At 43.1% G+C, this 27,483-nt stretch overlaps 1 protein-coding gene across 8 annotated transcripts in view; it reads left to right on the top strand.

Moving 5' to 3' along the window:
* Window positions 1–26,592, top strand: part of RPS6KA5 (ribosomal protein S6 kinase A5) — a 191,682-nt gene extending 165,090 nt beyond the window's left edge. For 2 of the 8 annotated variants that reach the window (XM_021099611.1, XM_021099617.1), the window contains 8 exons: window positions 1,588–1,713; window positions 2,090–2,223; window positions 2,877–2,970; window positions 6,217–6,387; window positions 10,044–10,235; window positions 20,787–20,946; window positions 22,529–22,692; window positions 24,737–26,592. In XM_021099611.1, the coding sequence (XP_020955270.1) occupies window positions 1,588–1,713; window positions 2,090–2,223; window positions 2,877–2,970; window positions 6,217–6,387; window positions 10,044–10,235; window positions 20,787–20,946; window positions 22,529–22,692; window positions 24,737–24,976 (1,281 nt within the window). In that variant the 3' untranslated portion in view covers window positions 24,977–26,592. Of the gene's footprint in view, window positions 1–1,587; window positions 1,714–2,071; window positions 2,224–2,876; window positions 2,971–6,216; window positions 6,388–10,043; window positions 10,236–20,786; window positions 20,947–22,528; window positions 22,693–24,736 lie in introns of all 8 variants that reach the window. The other 6 variants (XM_021099614.1, XM_021099613.1, XM_021099615.1 and 3 more) reach the window with 4 other exon arrangements.

The following is a 27,483-nucleotide window of genomic DNA, read 5'->3' as shown; positions in this document are numbered from 1 at the left end:
AAAAAAGATTTGGAAAGGATTTTCTGTTTAGGAAAGGATCATTTCTCAGACATAAGATAAAATATTCTGACTCTAAATGGTATTGCTGCTTCATTTCTTTGACCCCTATCAGCATCCCCGCAGTATGGTTGAATCTGCCCGTCCACACACTGTCTCTGGACATTGATGATACTGGCGGCTGGTACTTGGCTGGGCACATAGCAGATGCTGAAAGAAATGTTCCTTGAGTTGGTGACTGTTCCAGCTTGAACATTAGTCAACTGTCATTATATTGATGATAACCAACTTACCACAGTTCGACTTAGGATATTTTGACTTTACAGTGGTGCGAAAATGATATGCAATCGTACTTTGAATTTTGATCTTTCCCGGGATGGTGAGAGCTTTCTCTGGCGATGCTGGGCGGCGGCACTGAGCCCTGGTTCCCAGTCAGCCACACCATCATGAGGGTAAACAACTGATACACTTATGACCATTCTGGTCTCACGCAACCATTGTTTTTCACTTTCAGTACAGTAGTTAACAGAGGACATGAGGAGTTCCCGTTGTGGCTCAGCCGTAATGAACCCGACTCGTATCTTGAGGACATGGGTTCGAGCCCTGGCCTTACTCAGTGGGTTAAGGATCCAGTGTTCCTGTGAGCTGTGATGTAGGTCACAGATGCAGCTTGGACCCTGCATTGCTGTGGCTGTCGTTTCGGCTGACAGCTGTAGCTCCGATTCAACGTCTAGCCTGGGAACTTCCATATGCTGTGCGTGCAGCTCTGAAAAGCAAAAATATAAATAAATAATAAATAAATAAATAAACAACATGAGATATTCAACATTTTATTTTAAAATAGGCTTCGTGCTTGATGATTTTGCCCTGCTGTGGGCCAGTGTGAGTGTGCTGAGGATGTTTAGGGTGGGCGAGGCTGTGATGTTCTGTAGATTTAGTGTGTTAACTGCATTTTCTCCTTACTGTGTTTTCAATTTATGGTGGACTTATCAGGACATAACCCCACCGTAAGTCAAGGAAGATCTGTACCACTTTTGGCTCAGCGCATCATCCTGCTATTTGATTTTACTCCTTTTTACAACTCAGTTTTAAATTTAATTGACCTAAGGCAATATAAGGAGTCAAATAATTGCTGAATTAGAAGCTAACTAGAGTGAAATTTGCTATTTTTCTAGTTTGAAAAACAGTAGCATTTTGGACCAATTTTTAGTTCTTTAACTATACCTTTTTTGGGAGGTTAGTTGTGTTTGTTAGCAAACTTTTATCAGCAGTGCAAAGGAATGATAGCTGTGAGTCAGATCTTGGGGGTGGGATAGGGAGGAAATATTTTTCAGCCTTTAATTTTGAATTGGTTTCCTTCTACCAGAAGATGGCATTATCTCCTTCTGAAAAGCATTATTCTATTGATTGGAGATAACCTTGCATTTTGGATTACAAATCGAATAAAACTAGATTCATCTTAACAAATATTTGAGCGTTTTTCATTCTTCTTTCTTCATCTAAGAAGAAAATCATTACAGTCTTGTCTGTGCTAAACTAGAGAATTGCAAATCTTTATTTTTTACCTTTTTTTTTTTTTTTTTTTTTTAGGGCTATTCTTTTGTGGCTCCTTCTATTCTGTTCAAACGTAATGCAGCCGTCATAGACCCACTTCAGTTTCATGTGGGAGGTGAACGTCCTGGAGGGACAAATGTTGCTAGGAGTGCGATGATGAAGGTATAGCGATGTGGTTGATTAAATGACATTTACGGCTTAAACACCAACACTAATTGACTTTCTCGAGTCCAGTAAATTTAATCGACTTTCCATTCGACTAAAACGTAATTTAAAAAAATGAATACATGGAAATAGCAATATTTGCCCTGGAGAATTATCGACATCCATTTGAATGAGCTCCTTTTTTTATAACAGTAGAAAGTTATATATTTTAAATAAGTGATATAGATGATAGAAATGAGCTAGTGAGGAATCTTGAAAGATCATAAATATATTCCGCTCAGACTTCCGAACATTAATAATGTCCTCTACCATTTTACCTACCCCTGGGTATCACTGATATTTTCTTACATTAAAGATGTTGGTTCCTCATCAGGACTCTCCGTTCTATCAGCACTATGACCTAGATCTGAAGGACAAACCGTTGGGAGAAGGAAGTTTTTCAATTTGTCGAAAGTGCACACACAAAAAAAGCAACCAAGCCTATGCAGTCAAAATAATCAGCAGAAGGTAGGACCATTTCTGGCCGTCTCCTAGTCCGTGGTTTCTATAAATTAAGATTTGTCCTTAAAAGGAAAGTAATGGTCTGTTGTGAGGTTTTTAACCACAGTTTTAGCCATTCGGCTCAACAGTCGATCCATTATACTTCTAACTCCGAGAAAGCAGTCCATCTTAGGCGTAAGGCACAGTATGATATGCTTCTGAGATTATGATGAGAAGACTTTCTGGTGGCGGTGATACTGAATCAGACTTGCTCAATGAGTTCAGCCGCTGGCCATTCCAGTTAGTTGAATGGAAACAAATGTTTGTATTTTTTCTGAAATTATTCAGCCATCTCTGGGTAGCTTTGAGAGCCAGCTAGTTGTTTTGGTAACTGATTATTACCTGCATGATTCTATATGCTTATTACCAAATTGTCAGGCAGATAGGACAGCTACCTGTTCGTATGATGAGCTCTTTTCTGACTCCAAAATGATCAGTTTCTCAAGAATCATACATGACTTGTTCTGGTGGGTCTATGACTCACTCTTCATAGAAACCTCATTCTGATACATCAACACTTACATTGAATATGCTGTAAGTAAAAACAAAATTAGGATTGGGGCAACACTTCCCAAAACTTAGTGAAGAAGGATGTGGAGACTGACTGTTTCCTTTTGCAGGATGGAAGCCAATACTCAGAAAGAAATAACAGCTCTGAAACTCTGTGAAGGACATCCCAATATCGTGAAGTTACATGAAGTTTTTCATGATCAGGTATTTCACGTGCTTTTTTTCTGTGCGTACTAATTCATATACAAGGTTCTACTTTTCACCAATTTTGTGGGTGCCGCTGGATCAGAGTCAGGGACGTGGGGCATGACCCGACCACTCAAGAGGATGAAAAACCACTCCCCACACACTGGCGCCCACCCCCAAATCAGTGCGTCCTTTCACTTCTGCTCTTCGCACCCGTGGTGGTCTTGTGGGACCCAGAAGGAGGGCAGGAGGGCGGACGCCCAGTGGCACTGCCACAAGCTCACTGTGCTTATTGCCAGTTCAGCTGCCACCCCCCCACGTAGCTTCATCACTGCACACCTCTCAGCACTCGTCATTGTCAGCCTTCTACTTAGTCCTTTCACTTTGGGAGAACCTAGAGAGCCTGCAGCCTCGTTAGTGCAAGCTCAAGAGCTAAGAGGAAGGGCAAAGATACTCCCTTTCCATCTTCTTATTCCAGCTGGCAGACTCTGCTCGGACCACAGTCCAGGTCATGCCACCCCCCTTCTAGTCCTCGTCCCACTTTCCAACAGGACCCCCCCCCCCCCGACGGAAGCATGGAACTCTGGATGCAGGAGGAATGCTGTGTCAGGTCCATGTCTCCTTTCCTCACAGAAGTTACTCGGCTGCAGTCATCTTTCCTCCAGGGACTGGGTGGGGTGGCACAATCTTACACAAGACAGCGTACTGGGCACAAGAGCTAAGACCCATCCTGGATGTGGTTGGCCCTAATTTGACCAAAGAAGACACATGTTCAGAAGGGTCGTGAGTGTTTTCTTACCAGAGAGAGAAAGAGAGAAAGGGTCATAAGACTTGTCCAACCAAGGTCCCATAGGAAGTCAGTGAAAATCTAGGAGGAAAAGTTGGTCTCTGGTTCTGGGCTCTCTCTCCAGCGTGCTGCTGTGACATCTATGTCCTGGGAGAGCCCTGGTCTCTGCCACACCGACCTTTCCCAGGGCACCGGGGCCAAGAATGATACATCTCGGAGAAACCAGGCAGCAGCAGGAGCACCGTAATCATAACTGCCGCCATTTATCATCACACGCCTTGTGTGGTCCAGGTAGTGGAGCACTCACTCTATAGCCGTTATCTTATTCAGTCCTTAGAGTAACTCCAGGAGGTGAGAAAACCAACACTCACAGAAATTAAATAGCAGGGGCTCTCAGTTAGTAAGCGGTCCTTCTGGGATCCGAACCCACACAGTCCAACCTCAAACCAAGCTTTTGATTACTTTTGTTCTGCTGCCTTAGGGAGGCAGACACACAACCTGGTTTTCACATCAGTGACCAAGCACCCCAAAATGACATCATCTACCTGCTCTTTGGTGCTTTTAGTCAGAAAAGAAACATCTTTGAAACAAGGACTGCCTCTACCTCATGGGCTACTCAACTTCAGTGGAGGGAGGGAGTCCCCCATCCGCTGGGGTGCTTAGGAGGAGCCTGGACCGTCTCCTGTTGAAAATGATTCACACACCAATCCAGGGCTCAGAGGATGACCTGCGACACACCCCTCTGCTGTTTTGCAGCTGTGCTCCAGCCCCTTCCCAGCCAAGACTTGGGACCACAAATCTAAAACAATGCGAAGTTACTCCTTACAATCTGGAGATCAGAAGTTCAAAATCAGCCACATTGATGTAAAGTCAAGGTGTGGGCAGGGATAGTTCCTTCTGGAGGTTTCTCAGGGACAGTTTATTTACTTGTCTTTTTTTAGCTTCTGGAGCTGCCCATATTCTTGGCTTGTGACCCTTCCATGTTTCATTCCATTCTTTTGTTTCCATAGTCTCATCTCATACTGTTGACTCTGATGGATAATTTAAGATATTCCTTCCATCTCAAAATCCTTAACATCTGAAAAGTCCCTTTGCCATATAAGGTAACATCCATAGGTCTGGGGATTAGGATATGACATCTTTGGAGGCCATTTTTCAAGCTACCTTATATATGTTTTTTCAATATTACCTGTATTTTATTGGTAAGGATACTCAAGACCATAGAGGAAAAGTAACATTTCCAAGGTCATAAGTAAGTAGCAGAACTGGCATTTCAGATCCAGATTTGACTCTCCTACCTACCTCTGCGAGTTCCCTGGTGGCCTAGTGGTGAAAGGATCCAGCATTATCACTGCTCGTGGATTCGATCCCTAGCCTAGGACCTTCTGCATGCCACAGGCTCAGCCAAAAAAATTTTTGTTTTTACTAATAAAACCTATCCATTAATCCACTATAGGAGTTGCTTCCCATTTTTTAAAAAACTTGCCAGAATATCCTTGTAGCAGACCTTCAGCTTTGACCTTTTTTGTCCAATGTCGAACCTCAAATTAGCATGGGCTCTGGTCGCCTGGGAGCAATTCTCTTATTAAAAGGGTTATTCACCTTCTACATTTTGCCCATGATGTGCGGAATAATGTCTTTATTTATAATTGTCTTTTGAATGAAGCAGTTTTTCTGGGCATTGCCGATTCAAAGGGAACCCCATTTTGTTCGTTGAGTGACGTCAGTGCTATAATGCATAGCACCCGAGGCTGAAGACTGATTCGGTATCATTTTTAAACCATTTGTGTTATATAATTCCTTGGCTTTTCAATAGACCTGTGTTATTTTCTTTCTAGAAATGTATGTGAAATGTAATAAATACATAACTTTTAATACTGTTTAATTAACATAATGCCTTTGGGATCAAAAGCAGTTATTTTTTTTTAAGCCCATAGTGAGTTATGGGTATTTGCCATGGGAATTAACAGGAACCCTGAAACTAATCTGTTGAGCCCTAAGAGAAGATTTAAAGTACCATCATCCAACCATGCCCTTTTTAAAAGGTAAATTTGCCATTAAATGTGTGTGTCAGGCCTCCTGTGGGCAGTTGTCCATGTTCCATCAGTAATCATCTATATTATTTAAAGCAGCCAATTTCACATTATTATCAGTACTAGGTCACACTTTAAAAAGAAAGCTATGTGAACTTGATAGAGAGGGTTGGAATGGAATTCAAATGAAAGAATTAGTCAAGGAAAAGATATATAAAGATTTCCCTGCAGTACTTGAAATTTTCCATTACTGAAATAGAATTCTAAAAACACCACATTATCCTTCAGCTCTTTTCTCTAACATACAAGGATGGCTGTTGATTATTTTAACATGGGACTAGTGAAATTTATCGGTAATTGTGCACAGTCAATAAATGTTTTACACGGCGCTAAGCCTCTTCTCCTCTTCATCAAGGCCCTCCAGTCTTGTTTTTTCTTTTCTAGCTTCACACGTTTCTAGTGATGGAACTTCTGAATGGGGGCGAGCTGTTTGAACGCATTAAGAGAAAGAAACACTTCAGTGAGACGGAAGCCAGCTACATCATGCGGAAGCTCGTTTCGGCTGTCAGCCACATGCATGATGTCGGTGTGGTGCACAGAGATTTGAAACCCGAGGTAGAAAAAAAAAAAAAAGAAAATGACATACTCTCTCATGCCATGCAGTCTAGCATCATTATTAAATATCCCCAGATACGTGTGGGCTTTTTTGGGTTTGTTTTGTTGTATTTTAAGGGCTTTCTGCTAAATAGATACTTGCAAATATCATGATTCTTGGATTTTTTTTTTCTCTTCTATTTCAGTCTAAAATAAATTTGTCTTTTTTTTTTTTTTTTTTTTTTTTTTTTGCCAGCTGATCATCTCAAGGTTATATTTGTAAGTGTGAGAGCCTTTTATGGAAGAAATACTTTGTGCAACAGTTGTGGACTAAAAATAGCAGTGGAAATTTTTATAGCAAAAAATAACATCCCTCCTATATGTTTACCATTTTAGAGGGTTCTTTTTTTTTTTAATGATATATTTTGAAAGCTTAGCTTTCACTTTTGTAATCAGATTGATTAGCTCATGAATAGGAATGTATATAATGCTGTTCTAGATATTTAAATAATAAAGCATTGTCTTGTTTAATTAGTTATGCCATCTTTGCATGTGCTTTTCTTTGCTCATGTACATAATATTTATAGAACTGTGTAGCAATGCAGAGTAGCATCTTTTTGCATATTTCTTCTTTCAAAGGTTAAGAAGGTTCTAACTGAGGAATGATCCCTTTTTAGTATCCAAAGTATGAAAATTCCTCTCTTTTAGAAAATCATCAAAATAATGAAAATGAAAAACAAAACCCAATAATTTATGAAAGGATAGCAATGAATCATCCTCTACCAAATGCAAAATTATATATACATTTACTCTCTAAAATAGAACCTCCATTTTAATTACCATGTGACTATAATGCATTTTCAAGTATATTTAAAATAATTTGGTGTTTATTCTTTGTGTGAGACCCCAAAAAAATATTTGTCAAAAAGCACCATTTTTGCCTTTTATGTCAGTAGCTTGGACTATTTATAGGAAGAGGATGTTTTTATTTTTTTATTTTAATTTAATTTAATTTTATTTTTGTCTTTTTAGGGCCGTGCCTACGGCATATGGAGGTTCCCAGGCTAGGGGTCCAATTGGAGCTGTAGCTGCCGGCCTACGCTGGAGCCACAGCAACAAAGGATCCAAGCCACATCTGTGACCTACACCAGAGCTCACGGCAATGCCGGATCCTTAACCCACTGAGCGAAGCCAGGGATCGAACCCATAACATCATGGATCCTAGTTGGATTTGTTAACCACTGAGACACAACGGGAACTCCTTTTTTTTTTTTTTTTTTTTTTTTTTTTTTGTCGGAAGAGGATGTTTTTAAAATGAAAGTGTGCATTTGGATATAATGGAATGATTCCTAAAGTATTTAAACTTCTGTGTACTTTCTAATACTGTTATTCACATTACTTGTAATTAATCAAAAGTGACTTGTGTTCTATGAACCTGCAACTACGATAGCTGCCCCTCTGCTTCCTTCTTCCTAGTTCTCACCCTCCTACGCTACGCCCACCCAAAATATGGTGCTCTGTACATTGGAGATTAGCTATTTTTAAATGTGAAAGCATACCATTTAAATGGGGTTTTTTTTTTTTTTGATAGACAAAGAACAAGCATGTAATTTTTTTAATTGAAAAGATCTGTTTCATGACTGTCTAGAATTCATTTTCACATGTTTTATTCTTTGATAACTGGCCATCTGTCACCTCATGAAGTCTCAAATGATGCAACTGTCCTCCAGCAGAATTTAAATTTGCCTTCCTGTTTTACTGATTAAAAAGATACATAGCCTAATTTTTCTTATTTCTTATTAAGTTTTCCTTTCAAGTAGTCGTTATTTGAAATGTCTCACTATTTAAAAAGACATTCTGCTACTAGTATAGTCCCAAATCAACATATATTTTGGAGACATGGAAACGTGCCTTTGAACTAACATTTTCATAATATGTAATTTCTTAATCCAATAGCTTTCACTTTGACTTTTCAGTGGCAGAGTATATTATTTTCAGACTTAAAGTTTAATCCCTTTCTCATTGATGTAGAATTTTAAGATCTGATTATTTGGTAGATATATATGTGGTATTCATATTCTGCACAGGCAGGATAATTTCTAGGTGATAATTAAATAAATTTAGAAGCTAGCTGACATTCTTAGTAGTCTGCTTTGCACTTTTCAAACTGGTCCCCGTATTCTTGAGAGACGGAGAAATTGTATCAGGTTAGTTTCCAGCAGAACTTGAGACAAGGCTAAGGGGGCCTGAATGATTGCTCTCTGCCATTTCTGACCATGGATGTCCATCTCCACGTTGAGAACTGGGAGATGAGGGGGGAGGGGGGAGGAGTCTGCCACATCTTGGCCATTTCAAGATCTAAAATCAAGGCAGTCCTTGGCCATTCTTAATGTAGAAGATACCAGAGTCATTTCCAAAGACTTGTGGCACAGTGAGGATGGGCCAGGTGTGTGTCAGTCACTGTCCTGTACACAGCCCAGTGCTTGGTGCCACGACGGAGCCCAGGAGTCATTTTCTAAGACTTCTCCCAAGTGCTGTCCTGGAGCCCCAGCTGTGACTTCAGTTGTGGTGAAGCCTTACATTGAATAGTACCCACATTTAAATTCCATCACAAATTCAGGAGGAAGCCTTCGGTATCACAGAAAATGTAATACAACTTTTCAGTTCCTTTTTTTTGCTGCTTTCTTCCCACTTCATTTTTAACTTTGAAATGGAGACTTAGAGGATTTTTCTTCTTTGTATCAGTGAAGCCGTCTACGATGTATTTTATTTCAGTTCAAATGATATTGAAAAGCAAGGGGTGTTCCAGAGCTGGGGAGCAATGCAATGATCATGAAGATTTCTAAGCTTCACTTACTGTGGGTACTACCTGGATGGGCTAATAAAGGTGGTGATGGGTACACCAGTACAGTGAGATTTTTTTAAACAAGTGGTAAATATAAAAGTAGTCAGTAAAGCAGTGATTGAGAAGGTGTAGGGAACAGTTCAAAATAACAATGTTTTTTGAGTAATGGAGGGATAATATCCATCAGTCTCAAAAAAGTTCAAGTTTAGAGAAAGTATTTCTAAAATGTAGGTCTCTGACATGTATTCTTTAAGAGGCTTTAATAGATACTATTTAATTGGTTTATGTATGACTTCATTCAGTGGACAAATATTTACCAAAGCGCCTGCTACATGAGAGAGTCATGAAGAAGGTGAGTATACAGTCACTGCCCTTAAGGAATTATTGTCTAACATGGGTGAAGACATTGAACTGATAATGCAGAGCTGCTAAGAGCCAGGAAAGAAAAGTAAGTGCTAGAAGAAAATAGAATAATTTCCAATTTCAGTTTGGTGGAATGAGGCGCAGGTGCCTGAGAGCCAGGTTGGAAGGCAGGTGTATGGAGGAAGCAGAAGACAAACACAGGCCGAGGGAAAAGTATAGACAGAGGAGAGGCATGGAACTATTGAGACTGCTTGCACGTGCCCTTATAAAATTGACATGATACAGAAGAGTATAAAGCAGAGAGCCGCAGTATACTGACATCCAGCTCCCAGACCCACCCTGTCAGACTTCTCTGTGTCTGAATCCAAGGTACATACATAGACAGATAATGTTGCATAAATGCATCACCAAGTCCCCTGACATTTCAATGGCAGTTGAAGGAACTAATGCAAGTGCTTGTATCTTGCAGAACTTGCTGTTCACTGATGAAAATGACAATTTGGAAATTAAAGTAATTGATTTCGGGTTTGCACGCTTAAAGCCACCTGATAATCAGCCTCTGAAGACGCCGTGCTTCACTCTTCATTATGCTGCCCCGGAGCTCTTGAACCACAACGGCTACGATGAGTCCTGCGACCTCTGGAGCTTGGGCGTCATTTTGGTGAGTTCCTAGCAGTAGAGCCATTAAACCCAGTCACTTCTCTGATGTCCTCTGTTCGGCTCTCTTTTTGCTGTTCTTCTTAAATGTGTGGGAAGAAAACCTGGCAAATTGGTTTCTTTACTGTACAACCAATAAAAGGCCTCACTGAAGGCTATTTCTCCAAATTCAACATTGGAGAAAAATGTAGGCATTTTTCCTTTGGTTTATTTTGGAATATTTAAGACAACTGTGTCTTACATGAATTACAGTTTTATATATCTGTATATTTTTAAAGAAGCAATAGTATATTTTCACAAGATAGGCATATTAGATATAACATGAAGATGGCAAAATTATATATATGTGTGTATATATATATAAACTGGGTCTTTGCTATATAGCGGAAATTGACATAACATTGTAAATCAACTATAATAATAATTTTAAAAATTAAAAAGAAAAAAGAAAATAGCAAAGTGACTCAATAATAGAAAAATATTTTAAAAATATATCATCATCATCTGAGATTTTCAGACTGAAGATGCATCTGAGATTTTCAGACTGAAGATGTAATTAAAGAATATCTCTTAGGGTAAAATAATTAATAGATAAAATGTAAAATATTTTTAGTAATTTATAGTAATCATGGTGAGCATTGCTTTTCACAAAATGTCCTTGGCAGGTGGGATCAGAAACAGAACAGGAAGCTAGAAAAATCTCAGCATGTTTTTTTCCCAAAATGGCTTTACTTTTTCTGCATGTAATTTGTAATGCAGGGAGAAATTTTCAGACAATACAGAAAGATATAAGGAACAAAGTGAAATCACTCATAACCTCATCATATGGAGATAATACTGTGTAAGCTCTTACTCTCCTTCCATCCCTCCCCTATTTTATGTTTTATGTATTTCTACAATTTTCTCTCTATATTTGTATATATATTCAGGGTTTTTGACAAAGGAGATATGTAGTTTGAGTCTCCGAAGTTTAACATTTCATTAGCATCTTCTAGTCCTTCACTAATTATAAGCAACACAAATATTTTTTATATATGTGCTTGCATTTGTCTCATGATTTCCTTAGAATAGATTCCTAGGAGAAAGATAAACACATCTTTATTTTGACACAGATGCCTGGATTTCCCTCTAAAGGGTTTACCAGATCATATTCTCATGAATTGTATATGAATACATTGGATACTATCAATTTCAGTCTTAAATTATTTCCTACTGTTGTTATCATTTGCATGCGTTCCTCTGATGAGCATTCAGTTTGAGCATCTTTTCATGTATCTAGACATTTGTATTTTCTTTTTTTTATAAATTGCTGTTTATGAGCTTTGCCCACTTTCCTATGGGGAAGTTTTTCTTATGGAAGGTGAAAGCTCTATTAAGAATTTGAATCCTTTATCTGCCATTAATATCGGAAATGTTTTTTCCACTTTGTCATTTCTTTGAAAACTTTGTAGTAATATGGGATTTTAAGTTTGTTTTTAGAGGGGTTTAGATAGAGAAGTTTTTTTATTTCTATGTTGCAAGATATGTCAGGCTTATGATATCTGGCTTTGATATCGGATTGTCACTCCACCCCAACCCAAGATTATAAAAATATTCTCTTAAATCTTCCTTTAGAATTATGTTTTATTTTTATGCTTATGCACTCCATCTGGGATTTATCTTGGTGTCAGTTTGTTTTCCCCCAGTGGCCAGTTGTCCTTGCAGGATGATTCTTTTATTTGTAAGCTTTGTGCGGTTTTTACTTCAGCAATTTTAAATCATCATTTATAATTTTCAAACTAAAATTGCATATTTATGAATATTATTTTTAAATAAAAATAAACAGCTTACTCCTATAGATTTGAGTTTTGTTTGACTTAAACTGATTACATTTTCATTAGTAGCACTCTCCTAAAAAAATCATCTAAATAAAAAAGAGCCTTTCTACCAACCTCAAACCCCCTGACCATCCCAAACTGTTACATTTAGAGTGGATAAACAGTGAGGTCCTACTGCACAGCATAGGGAACTATATCCAGTCTCCTGGGATAGACCATGATGGAAGACATCATGAGAAAAGAATGTATATGTATGTATGACTGGGTCACTTTGCCGTACAGCAGAAATTGGCACAACATTGTAAATCAACTATACTTTAATAAAAACAAAAGAAAAAAAAGAGCCTTTCATTTTTAGCAATAAGATTACAAAGACTCCTTTGTAAAGGAGTCCTTACTTATATACAGGCCAATTATAATTATCATGCTTTTTAAGGTTTTAAAAGGCAGTCTTAGACATTCAGGCAGGTATTTTGGGGCCTCCAAATGCCGTGTCTATGGAAATAACTTTGTATAATGGCATGGAGAGAAGCCAGGCCTCTCTCTAGATCTAGCTGTCAAGTTTTAAACAGAAGCAGGGGACAAGGAACAGATTAAACGATGCCACAGGAATACAGTCACAATATCCAGACTGTGGGAAGTTCTACAGACAAACAACCCAGTTTGTAGCAAATAAATTATAAGAAAAAAGCCTGGGAACCTGTAGATGAAAAGACACTTAAACAGTGTTTGCATCTTACTTAAATTCTGATTCAGACAAATTCTAATTTCAGTTCTATATGTTAAATTCAAATGCTAAATCATACAAATGTAATTATATTCATACAACGTATAAAACACTGCTGGCGAAATTTGAATATTGCCTGGATACTGGGTGCTACAAAGGAATTACTGCTAATTGTTCTTGGGTATAATAAGTTGTAGTTGTGGTTTTTAAAAATCCCTGCCTTTTAGGGATACAAAAATGAACTACTTGCAGATGAAAAGCAAAGTTAGCACCTGCCTTAAACTGTCAAAAAAGAATGTTTTGCAAACTTTTCAATATAAACGAGGACCCATCTCCAGAGCACCTAGATACACAGGCAGAGTCATCGCATAGTGAGCACAAAATTTATTTCGTCTGGTTGGCCTTCTATCTCTGGCGTTTTTACATGTCACATCTAAACATGAATGTGGATCCTTTCGTATGTAAACAATCTGTTATCCCAATTGGGTAAAACAATTCCTTCAGGAAGATGGGTCATGTCTTATCATTTGGCTTTGATTACAACTTAGCCCACCTCATGGATGTGCAGTTCATTGGAAACGAACAGGATGTGAATTAAAATAGAACTTACGCAGTATCTTAGTCTGCCTCAGGCCACCATAACAAAATATTGCAGGCTGGTGACTTAAACAACAGAAATTTATTTCACAGTTCTGGGCGCTGAGACGTCCAGGGCCAAGGTGCCAGCCCCGTTGGTATCTGGCGAGGGCTTCTCCCTTGGGTTGCAAACAGCCATCTGTTCACTGTGTCCTTACATGACCTCACCTCAGTGCATGTGCTTAGAGAGAGAGCAAGAGCCAGCTCTCTGGGGTCTCTTTCTCTTAGGACACTAATCCTCTTGGAGGAGGACCCCACACTCATGACCTCATTACCTTTATCTCCATAAAGGTCCTGTCCACAAATGCGAGTCACATTGACGGTTAGGTCTTCAGCCTAAGAATTTAATTTAATTAATTAATTATTTATTTATTTATTTAATTGTCTTTTTGCCTTTTCTAGGGCTGCTCTGGCGGCATGTGGAGGTTCCCAGGCTAGGGGTCTAATTGGAGCTGAGCCACTGGCCCACACCACAGCCACAGCAACTCGGGATCCGAGCCGCGTCTTCGACCTACACCACAGCTCACAGCAATGCCAGATCCTTAACCCACTGAGCAAGGGCAGGGATCAAACCCGCAACCTCATGGTTCCTAGTTGGATTTGTTAACCATTGCACCACGACGGGAACTCCTCAGCCTAAGAATTTTAAAGGCACACAGCCATTCAGTTCCTAACACACAGTATTTAATAAATGTAGGATAGGATTATATGCCCGCCCAAAGGTGTGGATAGCATATCCATGGGGTGGAATATAATAACATTTAAAACATACTTCTGCCAAGTGTTTTATTCAGGATTTCTTATTTTTTCACTCTCTTTCAAAAATTGTATTTTTAAAATTTCAGACCTGGAGAAAGTGTGGGAGAATAACACTGTGACCATTTGACATTTCGCCACATTTGCTTCCTCTTTCTTTCTAATTCCCTCTTATGTGTGTATACACACACACACCCAGATATATAGAGATGTATATCTGTAGGTATATAGATACTTTCTTGCCGCACCACTTGCAGTTTGCAGACACAGAATTATTCTTAACAGAAGTTGCTTCCAGGATCATCAACTAAATTGTAAGATCTTAGAGTTGAGAGGAGCCTAAAGTTTGTTTAATTCTACCTCTTCCAGAGAAGGGACTTGTCTACAAAGTCCCTATCACCAGTCTCCTTTAAGTATTTCCAAATTGGAGAATTCCACCCCAACAGCCTGCTGAATTCTTACACATCAGAAAGCAAGAAAACTATAAGGCAAAGGGTACTTTCTTGGATGTAGCCACATAATATCTGTTAGGAAGTAGGGTGAGATGAGGAAGTGGAGCAGATTTTGGAAAACTACTCGGCAGTGCCTACTGAACAGACACAGAGCAAAAGGCCAGCAGTTCCAGTCTCAGGGATGTAGTCAGCAAAAATGCGTGGTTTTATGTCCGAAAGACATGGACAAGAAGATATATGGCAGCAGGTTTCAAAATGCCCCAAACTGGAAACGAGTCCAACGTTTATCAACAATAGAAAGCTGTTCTGTCTGGGTTTCCTAGAAGCAGAACCTAGAGTTAAAGCTTATGTTTTGTCTTGTTCCTGAGTAGCAGCATCCCGGGGAGGCAGGAGGGAGGCAGGGAAAGAGGGAGGGAGGGCGGAAGGCGCACTGAGTGACCCCCTCCTGTGACCAGAGGAGCCGATCGCTTGAGTTCACGGACACAAGACATCTCACAGACCCCGAGGCCACAGCAGCAGGCAATGTGATTTCTGTAATTATAGAATAATGGGTCCTTCCCCCTTAGACTCTAGAGTGGGGGACCCAACACCAGTGGATCAGCCATTGATCAGTGGTTCAGCACAGTCCTCAAGGACAGCCCCCCAGCCCCACCGGCTACTGTCTTGAGTGGGCGACTTCACTGAGCTTTTCATGTTCTAACAGGCCAACTGCACCCACCTGAAAGCAGGCCAGCTCATCTAGAAGGTAGGCCCAGTTTCCTCTCGAAACTGGAACTGAATGTCTGTGTGCCTTTAAAATTCTTAGGCTGAGGAGTTCCCGTCGTGGTGCAATGGTTAACAAATCCAACTAGGAACCATGAGGTTGCGGGTTTGATCCCTGCCCTTGCTCAGTGGGTTAAGGATCTGGTATTGCTGTGAGCTGTGGTGTAGGTCGAAGACGCGGCTCGGATCCCGAGTTGCTATGGCTGTGGTGTAGGCCAGTGGCTCTTGATCATGGGGAGCCCCCCTCGATGAGGCCAGAGATGTGAGTTAAGGAAGAAGCCTTGGTGCAATAGAGGGAGGTGACAGGCTCCTGTGCATGTCATTTGCTGTGACTTCTGGACTTCCTAGGGTTGATTCTGAGCGTGCCATGTCCACAGCATCTTGACTGCTGCTGCAGCTTTATGAATCTGTGTATCTGCTGACCCTGTGCACTGCTTTGTCCCAGCTTCAAGGGAGCCTTTGCAGCCGACTCCCAGCACTGGCTCCAGGTGGCCCTGCCAGGATGTTGAATCCTGAGTCTCAGAAAATGTTTCCATGGCAATAATTTCTTCTCCGTCAGGCCTTATGTTCCACCCGCCCACCCCAGTTCAGCATCCTCAGAATCCATTCGCATTGTGTCCCCTGATCCCTGCTGGGCCATTTTAGCGGGGGCCTTGGTCCCTGTCTCCTCAAACCTCCTCCCCAGGGACTGTACTCCTTCCTAACATGATTGTATATAAGCTTTTGCTTTAGATTGTGTGCTTTCTGGGGAACCCAGGCTACGAGAGTTGGTGCCAACAGTGACCCCAAAAGCAGAACCTTAGGAAGGGACTTTGAAGTTGCATGACTTCCTGTCTGACACCCCAGTTACACTGGGGAATGGGGTTCCCACTGCCGTCCAACTGAAGAAAGAGACAGAAGGGAAAACAGAGTGAGGCCAGAGTGGAAGGCGGGGGTGTTACTGTGTTGGTCGCTACTCACTACAAAAGTGTCATCTTCCAAGAGCTTTGCGACCTACCGTGTCTCAGGGCGGCCTGTCGGTGGATCAGAGATGAGAGGGATTTGTCCCCTGGCTTCCATCTCCCTGGTGAGAGGTTTCCCCCAGCGTAGGTTCACCTGGGGTTGGATGTGTGGGTGCTGACTGGGTCCCAGGGCACCTCGCTCCTCTGTGGCAGCCAGGAAGCCCCAGAGAAGGAGGACGTGGCGTGTCGAGTATCCACAGCATAGAGGGAGGGGAGAGCGGGGGTGGTGGGATATGAAGTGGAACTGCAGAGGGGTCTGTGGTGTAGACATCACACCAGATGGCAGTAACCAGGAGGGAGTGACTGCTTCACAAGAGCACGGATGAACCTCCCAGACAACCTTAAAAGAAGCCAGTTGTAAAGGAACATATACTGCAAGCTTCCATTTGTATCAAGTTCAAAAGCAGGCAGATCTCTAGAGCTGGATGGACATAGGAGAAGGATTATATCCGAGGCACGAGGGAAGCTTCTCAGCTTCCAACATGTGGGAAATGTTGTTTCTTAAAATGGGTATGTTTACTTTGTGGTGAAGTCATGGAGCTGTGCACCTAGCGTCTGGCGCTTATCCTCACGCATGTTGTTTCTAAATTAAAGTTCAGTTTTGAAAAAGTCAGCCTGAGAAAAGAGGAGCAGGAAGAAGGAAGTCAAAGAGCTGTGTGGGAGTTCCTGTCGTGGCACAGTGGAAATGAATCTGACTAGGAACCGTGAGGTTGCGGGTTCGATCCCTGGCCTTGCTCAGTGGGTTGAGGATCTGGCATTGCCATGAGCTGCGGTGTAGGTCACAGACGTGGCTCAGATCCTGCCTTGCTGTGGCTGTGGCATAGGTCGACAGCTGTAGCTCCGATTTGACCCCTAGTCTGAGAACCTCCATGTGCCGCAAGTGCGGTGCTAAAAAGCCAAAAAGAAAAAACACAAAGAGCTGTATGATATCGAGTTATGGCAGGAGAACTTAGCCTTTGTCACCGTCTAGGAGAGACTCCCCCCCAAAGACAAGAGAGGCCTGCGGACATATGGACCAGGCAGGAAATACCAAGGTCACATTGCATTTCTGGAGCTTCTGGAACTCCGTGTGGAAGGGTTAGGCAGACAAGCACAGGACTATTGCTCAAGAAACTGAGTTTGGACTCTGAGGGCAGACACCTGGGTCCCTGTCCACACGCTGCCAGTTCTGGGTAGCAGAGCTCAGGCAGGGTGGCCCGCCTTTCTGCATCCTTTCTTTTGGGGAAGGTGTAGGTAATAAAGGATGAAATCAGTCGATACACATAGAATACTTAGAATAGAGCCTGGCACAAAGTAAGCAGCCAATAGACTTGCGTGCTTTCCATTACAATGACAGGTGTCACCACCACCACCATTGCTGCATTCCCCCTCCTCTGGCCGGATCTGAGCAGGTTATCAACCCAGTCTTTATACTCAGTTTTCTGATCTGCAGAATCCAGACTCTCACCCATCTATCTCTCTGAGTGATGAGAAAAGTACCCCATAGCAACGCCTGATCCCATTAGCACACCACCTGCTGGGCTTTCTTTGTTTCTCTCTAGGTAGTAGAAGAGCCTCTGTCCCCTGTTTGGGGAGGTGGAGCTTGCAGCTAGAAAGGCAAGCTTTCCCATTTAATAGCGAGGGTTGGGAAGAGAGGATGGTGGAAACGCAGGAATTCCTGGCATCGAGGAAGAGGAGTGCTGGACAGATGTGGCCTCCGTCCCCAGAGACTCCCCAGGACGATTGCCTGCTGGGGTCCCTCTGTTTCATCGAAACCATTCCATCAAGACAGTCTCTGCCTTATCACTGCCTTACAGTATTTTTAAGGAGTTTTTACTCATTCCACTAATAAGCATTGGATGGCAGACCCTGGCACATTGCAAGGTGTGGGGATAGAGTGAGACGCAGACCTAGTTCTACCCCCGAGGAGCAGGGGTTTAGCGGGGCGGACAGGCATGTGTTGGATAAGCACCCCACAGAGTGAAAAGGCATCTGCCAGGGTCTGCACGGGGCGCAGAGGAGGTGTAGGGAGCAGCCCCCAGCCCTGGGGGCAGCAGCAGTGGAGAAGTTCAGGAAGACAGGGCTTCTTTCATAGAAGCTTAGCCTTGGGAGACAGAGATTAACCACTTGCTGAGTATCTCCTGGGCGCCAGACACGATGCTAGGTGTGTGAAGAACGCAATGTCACGTAAACCTGGTGCTACACCTTGTTACTTTTATTTTATAGATGAAGAAATGGTCTAAGAGAGCTTAAACTAATTTGCCCAAGGGCACAAAACTCGTAAGTAAAAAAAGCAGCTCTTTGAAGCCAGGACTGCCCGACTCTAAAGCTCCCTTCTGCACCCCGTCTTCTGTCTGGGCTTATGATGACAGAGGGTGGAACCGCTAGTGACACATCCTGAGAGCTTACACCCTGGGATGGGTGGGCCACCTGGGCCAGATGAAGAAGCTTCTAAGAAGGGCCATCTAAGGAGACTAAGTAGCTTGGCCAAAGTCCCGGAAGCACGAGGACTGCTGGGGTGGACGGTGGGACAGAGCGAGGGCAGCGCAGAGGCCAAAAGGGGAGGCGAGAACCTGAGCCGGTGAGGTGCCCATGGGGCGCCGGGGGCCAGTGAGGAGCTGGGGAAGGATGGAGACTGCGTAAGTGCCGCCCTGGATCTGCAGGAAGGGTGGACAGAAGGCGTTCAGCAGGCACGAGCAGCGGCCGTGGGGTCCGTTGGGGACAGACGCAGGGACATCCTGGGCAGCTGCTCCCACCTGCGGGCTCAGTTCAGCCAGAGCTGGTTGGAGCCTTCCTTCCACACCCGGGGTTTCGGTTGTGGTTTAAGTTGTTTCAGCTTTGCCTTTCCCATGTCCTAACTTTTCCCTCCTTAAATAAATACCTCCTTGTTTGGTTGCTCCGAGTTATACAGATACTGAGGTTTCTTCCGCTTGTCGTCTTCTGTTTGCAAGTCTGCTGTCCTCGTATCGTTTTCACTCGCTCAGGTGCGGTTTTCTTTGTCAGAAAGTCCAAATTTGCCCAAAGCCTCAGTCTGGTGCCCCCAGAGCAGCCGAGTTTCCTCTCCTCTCCGCCTGGGTCGCATCCATCCATCCTCCATCCTTCTCGCTCGGCTTCTGGGGACTGCCTGCCTGATTGTGTCTCCTGGTTATCCGTTCAGGGTTATTTTTACTATCCTGCCTGGGAAGTTCCATCTTTTCTGAGAGCCCGTGTGTAAGAGCCACTTCACCATTCTGCCATTGTGAAGGCGAGCCTGCTTATCAGACAAATGGCTGGAAAAAGAAAAATGGCATATTCCTTCTAGATCACTGGGACGCCTCCATGCCGCCCCGCCTCCTGTGTAGGGCTGGGGTTGAACAGAGACCCCCTCTCCGTGTCCCCACCTAACTGCCTGTCCCGGTGGGCAGGCTTCTGCTGGCTCCACACTGCGTACAGACACACAGTCGCTTCCATGATACCAGCCCGCCCACCCCCACCTGCAGCTCGCCTGCCACCCCTGCAAGCCTGTAAATCTGTGCACAGGGAGAAAACCATCCTAGAATTTTAAAGGAACTCTTTTATAAAATCCAGCCTCTGCTACAAAGACAAGCCTTAGCTTTTTGGGGGTTTTCTGTTGATTTTTGAAAGGGCAAAAACCTTAAACAAATTTTCAAACACATGGCTACAATGGAAACAGGTGGTTGTAGAGAATTCATTATATTTAACACAAGCGTAAGAAAAATAAAATGAAAATGGAAGTCATTACAAACAAGAAGGCCTATGTAAAAAAAAATTTTTTTTTAATCGTTAACCAGCCATAGTTAATGTCCCCGGGCAATGGTGGGTAGAATTGGATAGAAAAAATAATTATGAAGGTGTTCTACTATTTCTGAATTTTCTGTTAACATTAATACCGTCTTTTTTTTTTTTTTTTTGCTTTTTAGGGATGCACATGCATGTGGCATGTGGAAGTTTCCAGGCTAGGGGTCAAATCAGAGCTTGCAGCTACCGCCTACACCACACCACAGCCTCATCTGTTACCTACACCACAGCTCATGGCCACACTGGATCCTTAACCCATTGAGTGAGGCCAGGGATCCAACGCACATCCTCGTGGATCCTAGTTGGGTTCATTACCACTGAGCCACAACAGGAACTCCAGTACCATCTTTTGAAACAGTTGGATTATCCCGTTTTTATTCTTGTTCTGAATACAGTGATTAAAATGGTTTTAAATCTTGGTATCATGACAAGCCGCCCCTCATTATACACAGGTCTGAAATGCGTTGGTTCTTTCCGAGACAGAAGTCATGCAATCTTTTCAATCCAATAATGTTAACTGTAACACTTAGGAAATTATGCTGATGAAGTTAGTAGTGAAATTACTCGAGTGGCTTTGACAAGGATTTTAGCAGCCATTCTGTCTTGTTCCTTTTTTCCCCTTTGTAGTATACAATGCTGTCAGGGCAAGTTCCATTCCAATCCAATGACAAAAGTTTGACGTGCACCAGTGCAGTGGAAATCATGAAGAAAATTAAAAGGGGAGATTTCTCCTTTGAAGGAGAAGCCTGGAAGAATGTGTCCCAAGAGGCTAAAGATTTGATCCAAGGTAAGAATCTAAATGGAAATATTTATCTTTTTTTTTTTTTTTTTTTTTTGCTTTTGTTTTTTTTTAGGCCCGCACTGGCAACATATGGAAGTTCCCAGGCTAGGGGCCGAATGGGAGCTGCAGCTGCAGGCCTACACCACAGCCACAGCCACACCAGATCCAAGCTGCGTCTGCGACCTACAGCACAGCTCTCAGCAATGCCAGATCCTTAACCCACTGAACGAGTAAGGGATCGAACTCAGGCATGGACCCCGTCTCCTCATGGATACTAGTTGGGTTTGTAACCCGAGGAGCCACAAGGGAAACGCACCCCACGTTTACTTTCTATATGATGTGTGGTGACGGAAGTAGAGCCATACCCCTGGCACATATACTTGTTTGTGAATTGCTCAGGGAATCCCTGTGTGTTCTAAACAACTTCCAGCTACTCTCTTCAGCCTTATTTTCTTGTCAGACTGTTCCCCTTCGTCATCTTATGCACCTTCATGGTGTGAACTCGCATTTGGATCCACCAGCATCTCAATCAAACATCTGCAAAGCGAACCTCTTCTTTTCACCTTCCTTTCCCCCAAGCACGCGCCTCCTTTCTCCCCCCTCTTGCCAAGCAGCCAGGCTACCAAAGCAGGCCTGGGCATCACACCCTGTGACCTTCCACCCACAGCTGGCCACTCAGTCCTGCAGGCTCAGCGTCCCTCCTGGCCACCCCTCCGTCCCCTTAGTTCTTATCGTCATCTCTCCGCTAGAATCCTAACATGCGTCCAACTTGTCTCGTTTCCTCTAACTTTATGTTTGTCATCTATCAGCAGAGTGACCTTCCTAATATCCAGATGAAATCATGCCGATTTTTCTGTTATAAAATCCTTCGGCGAATCCCTGAGAGCTTCAGGTCAAACTCCACAGTGGAGCCTTTAAAATCCCATCACCCTCGCTCTGCCATCGTCAGACACTCGAATTCCTCAAATGTGCCGAACTTTGAGATTCCGCTGTCTTCTCCCCGTGCTAGCCGAGTCCCCGGGGCACCCCTCTCCATCTGCCACTTCTGCTCACCCCCACCCCCGTTACTCCTCTGGCAGCCTTCCAGGGTGCCGAGCTCCCCAGGCTGAGCCGTCCCTGGAGCCGGTGGCTCGTGCAGCTGCACCTGTCCCCCATGTGATGAGAGCTGGGTTTTGTCCCAGGGTTTCCCCGTAGCTTCTCCCTAAGTCTCCATCTCCCCTCCCGGCTCCCTGACCAGGGGCTGTTTGCACACGAATGAGGCAGATCTCGCTTCTCTTTATTCTTTGGGAGTTTACCTGAGTCACCAGTGGGAGTCCTTGTTTGGGATGGTTATTTTCTCCTGATTGAAAACCAGCTAGCCTACAGCCTCCTAGAAATAGACTCTAGTGGGCTTTTATTATTAGCGTCCGGTGCGCGCTAGGGGATTTAAATGTATATGAAAATGTACTGATTATCTTTGTAGGAGGTCGAAGCCTTGCAGAAGCCATTGTGTCGTGTGAGCATAATTGAGATCTATGTCTGGGGTTGATTTTAGACTATGTTTGAAAGGACAAATCATAAAATAAAAATATCTTATTTATTCCCACAGGACTTCTCACAGTCGATCCAAATAAAAGGCTTAAAATGTCTGGCTTGAGATACAATGAATGGCTTCAGGATGGCAGTCAGCTGTCCTCAAACCCTCTGATGACCCCCGACATCCTAGGGTCCTCAGGAGCTGCCGTGCATACCTGTGTGAAAGCAACCTTCCACGTAAGGCTCCAGGCTCCGTGCTTGGAGGGCAGTTTGTCGAGAAATCCCACGTTCTTAACTTAGAGCCTCAGAGACACACTCTTAGTAATGCAGTTAAAAGAGTGCCTTCTTGGAGTTCCTGTCTTGGCTCAGCGGGTTAAGAACCTGACTAATATCCATGAGGATGCAGGTTTGATCCCTGGCCTCGCTCAGCAGGCTAAAGGATCTGGTGTTTCCATAAGCAGTGGTGTAGGTAGCAGGTGCGCCTGAGATCTGGCATTGCTGTGGCTGTGGTGTAGATTTAGCAGCTACAGCTCCAATTCGACCCCTAGCCTGGGAACTTCCATAGGCCACAGGTGCGGCCCTTAAAAAAAAAAAAAAAAGATAATGGGTTCTTTTCATTTTAGGTATGCTTTGTAAGTCCCTTCCTGATATAAATACATTTATAAACAGAAAAGACATGGGAAAGAGAGTCTCTGCTAACCCACAGAATATTTATTTGACATTGAGAATGAGTTTGTGAGCTGAGGCAGTAGGCTGACATTGGAATAGTAGAAAATTTTCAGTCCATTAATGAAAGCAGGGTGCCTACTCTTAGAACTTACTTTTTTTCTCCTATAAGCCAAATCATTGTCTGTCAAGACTAGAAATAAGCATTAGGAACAAAGGCTTGCTTGAAAGTCTGTTCATTCAGCAAGCATTTTGTGCAGAGGTTCTAGAGACTGTGAGGGATAAGAAGGAAATTAATTGGTATTAAGTGAAGATTGTACACTTGAAAAGACCGAGACTCTGTAGCAGTAGCTGTAGATTCTGCACATTCGTGCCCAGCAGATGCAAATACAGGAAGATAATTGTAGAAGGAGCAGATGAATTAGAAATAAAATGACTTCTGAAAGGATTATCTTGAGACAGGAGAAGGGATGGCAGTTCCTCTTCAGCTGCAGAAATGGGTTTAAAATACTAACGAGCTGGGATATGGTGGCGAGGTGTGAAGACATGAACTGCGAGCATTTGAGGCACATGATCCAAATCTTCCCAGTGACACCTGATGCAAGGCTGTGGGGAGTAACCTCAGCCTTGCCTAAGCCTGAATCTAAGACAAGCGGCCAGGCTGCTGTGAGGAGCAAGCCAGGCCGAGGTTGGTAGAGGGCATTTTCTCTGTACATACTGTGTCCACGATACACTCAAACTGCATAGAGGTGGGAGTGGCGAGCAGGGGCTCTGTGTTGGGAATTCGTTGCCAGAACCTTAAATCTCAGACACAGAACCAGTGAGCATAATGGGGGTGGGGGGTTAACTGGCTAACATTTTTCAGGAATTTCCAGTCAGTCGCACTGCCCTCTTCAAAAGACCTATTAGAATTGTGACTCCTGGACAGCCTGGCTGGTTCATTGAAACAGAGCCCTCAGAACCTCCTTCCCAGGAACCACTACACCTGCCAGAGTTTTTTGGGGGTTTTTTTGGGGGGGGTTGTCTCTGTGCCTTTTCTAGGGCCATACCCACGGCACATGGAGGTTCCCAGGCTAGGGGTCGAATCGGAGCTCCAGCTGCTGGCCTACACCACAGCCACAGTGGATCCTTAACCCACTGAGCGAGGCCAGGGATCGAACCTGCACCCTCACGGTTCCTAATTGGATTCTTTTTTTTTTTTTTTTTGTCTTTTTGCCATTTCTTTGGGCTGCTCCCAGGGCATATGGAGGTTCCCAGGCTAGGGGTCGAATCGGAGCTGTAGCCACCGGCCTACGCCAGAGCCACAGCAACTTGGGATCCAAGCCGCGTCTGCAACCTACACCACAGCTCACGGCAACGCTGGATTGTTAACCCACTGAGCAAGGGCAGGGACCGAACCCGCAACCTCATGGTTCCTAGTCGATTCGTTAACCACTGCACCATGACGGGAACTCCCACCTGCCAGGGTTTTGCATACAGTGGTTTTAAGGACTGCGTTTCCAGAACAACTAGGAGCGCTGGGGGCCAGGGGCAAGTTGTCGTCTCTTCTAAGGCCTGACTGCCGAGGAGATGTCAATCCTGGTCCCTTCACGGGGTTCCCTTCTTTTCTCCCCAGGCCTTTAACAAATACAAGCGAGAGGGGTTCTGCCTTCAGAACGTTGACAAGGCCCCGCTGGCGAAGCGACGGAAAATGAAGAAGACCAGCACCAGCACCGAGACGCGCAGCAGCTCCAGCGAGAGCTCGCACTCGTCTTCCTCCCACTCCCACGGCAAAACCACACCCACCAAGACCCTGCAGCCCAGCAACCCGGCCGACAGCAATAACCCAGAGACCCTCTTCCAGTTCTCGGACTGAGCAGCCTCAGGAACGGTAGGAACGTAGCCGACAACCCTCTGTGGCCTCCGCTCCCTCGAGGTGGGCCTGAGGCCGGGTCTGTGCTTTTAAAAACGTGGTCTCATTGGCATCTGCCTCGTGGGGCATTTTTGCAGGAAAACCCAGTTGGTTATCCTTGTCCAAGAGCACTGGACAGAGACTGTTACTGTGAGTCAGCACATGTCATACCCTTTAGTGACCTAGCGTGATGCCAAATGGACTGTTCTCGAACGAGCAGAGACGTCTGTCAGTGTGATTCGGGACTGGCGAATTGGAGCTGCTTACACAAACAGTCACAGGTTTTTCCTGTGTCTACCAACAAGAGCTGTTCATGCTGTGATGATACCTATTGCTTCGCCTTGTGGCCATCGTGGGTTTTTTAAGAGATTTGCACCCTTCGAACAGTGATTTATCAGCAAAAAAGGTCTAACTCTTTCCCAACAGATTCTGTCATGAATTATATGTGTGGCGTATACGTATTTCTTGAGAGAGGATTTTAACTTATTGTTTTTATTTTATGGTTACCTATATAACCTGCTATTGTTAATCTTTTTCTAAAAGGTGGAAAAAAAAAAAGAGTTAAGAACTTCAGGTCCCATGCGCTATACTGGGGACCCATCTGAGATGCATGCTAAGCTACGTTATGTTTTTAATTTTGCACTGCTCTTTCCTGGCAGTTGGTTTTAATGGTTATTGCAAAATATTAAGGTACATGTCTCTGTTTTGAGTAATATTGCACTTTATAAAAGAATATGAATAAAGCAAGCTATTTTATAAAGTGCACTGTTTAAAGCCAATGTACTGTATTTTTGCCTTTTTCCCCCCATTATCTACTCTAAATTTGTCCTCACAGCCCCCTTCTACTTTAGATGCAACAAGTGGAATGGGCCTTGCTGTTCAACATAATCCTTAGCCACTGAGGCACTGATGCGAGGAAAAGGGAAATTCGATTAAACACTGTGCTTATTTGTACACTGTGTTTTGCTACAGTGAGGCTTTTCCTCCTGTGGTCGGATATTATGTATATAATATTTTAGAATCATAACTATGACCTGTTTTGAAATTTTTGTGTTCAATTTTAAATCCAGAAAGCATATTTTATAAACTTCTGCCGAGCACTTTTACGGCTCCAAAGTTCTGAATTCATACAGAAAACAAGTGCTGTGCGCTGAAGACATTTCACTGAAAGATTGCTGCATTTTCAAGTGTGATTAATTCATTCCCTATGCAAAAAAAAAAAAAAAAAAGATGAAGTGATAGGATTTGTATGTTGTATTTTCTTTTCAAGCCATCACATGAAATGTCAGGACTGAGAAAAGTCATTTTTGCTCTGTTTACAGGAATCATGCTTAAAAAGGTAATGCCCAACCTGTTTATTTTTCAATTTGTTAATGATAACCTCTTGAGCATTAGTTTGGAATTGGGCATGATACTTATTTATTCCTTTCCTGAGATAATAGCAGCATTAATTTCAACCAGTTATGAATACTAAAAATATTGCACTCTATGTAATAGTAGTATATTTATTACTGAATCCATGTATATATTAATAGCACAGGCAACAAAAATGTCAAATATTAAACTATTTTCAAAACGTATTATCCTGTTCACATTTTTGTCCATAGTAGTTAATCGGGAATAACTTTTTATACTTTTTCGTGGCCTATATGACTGTATCATTCTCGTTGAGTCAATGAAAACTTTGTACTCCTAGCTTTTGGTCATTCTTAGTTAATGATGAGACATCTTAGATGCATTATTACCAAACTCTGTAGCTAATTGACAGAATGTGGTTCCATCAGGCACAATTATAATAATCAAGAAAATGTCCATTTATGTCTGTAATAAGGTTGACTTTATCAAAAAATGTCTAAGTTAGCTCTTCAAGTCATTTTTTAAATGGTGCATTCTAGTAGAAAATACTAAAGTAAAGTAAAGTATAAAGTAAAGGGATTTTGCCGCTAAGGGAAAATGATCAGAAAAAACCGTCAGTGGTATAGGAGTTCCCGTGGTGGCGCAGCGGCAAACCCGACTAGTATCCATGAGGTTGCGGGTTCGATCCCTGGCCTTGCTCAGTGGGTTAAAGATCTGGCATTGCCGTGAGCTGTGGGGTAGGTCGAAGATGCAACTCAGATCTTGAGTGGCTGTGGCTGTGGCTGTGGTGTAGGCCGACAGCTGCAGCTCCGGTTTGACCCCCAGCCTGGGAACCTCCATATGCCTCAGGTGAAACCCTAAAAAGCAAAAAAAAAAAAAAAAAGTCAGTATACCCTAATGATTGATGGTGTCCTTTGATACATTATGAATACTGGAAATTGATGGGTTTCATTTTCATTTATTTTCCTTGCCTCTTCTTCTGGAGGACTTGGCAGGAAAATGAAATAGGTAAAATGACAGGAAGAGTAAGAGGAAGGAAAGAGAAGGCTAATTTATCAACTGCTGAGCCTCCTTGAGTGATCTAGAGTGGGCTTCTGGGAAGAACTCAGAAAACA

This window comes from Sus scrofa, chromosome 7, assembly GCF_000003025.6.
Source record: "Sus scrofa isolate TJ Tabasco breed Duroc chromosome 7, Sscrofa11.1, whole genome shotgun sequence".
NCBI lineage: Eukaryota > Metazoa > Chordata > Mammalia > Artiodactyla > Suidae > Sus > Sus scrofa.
This window is presented reverse-complemented; position numbering and strand designations above follow the sequence as displayed.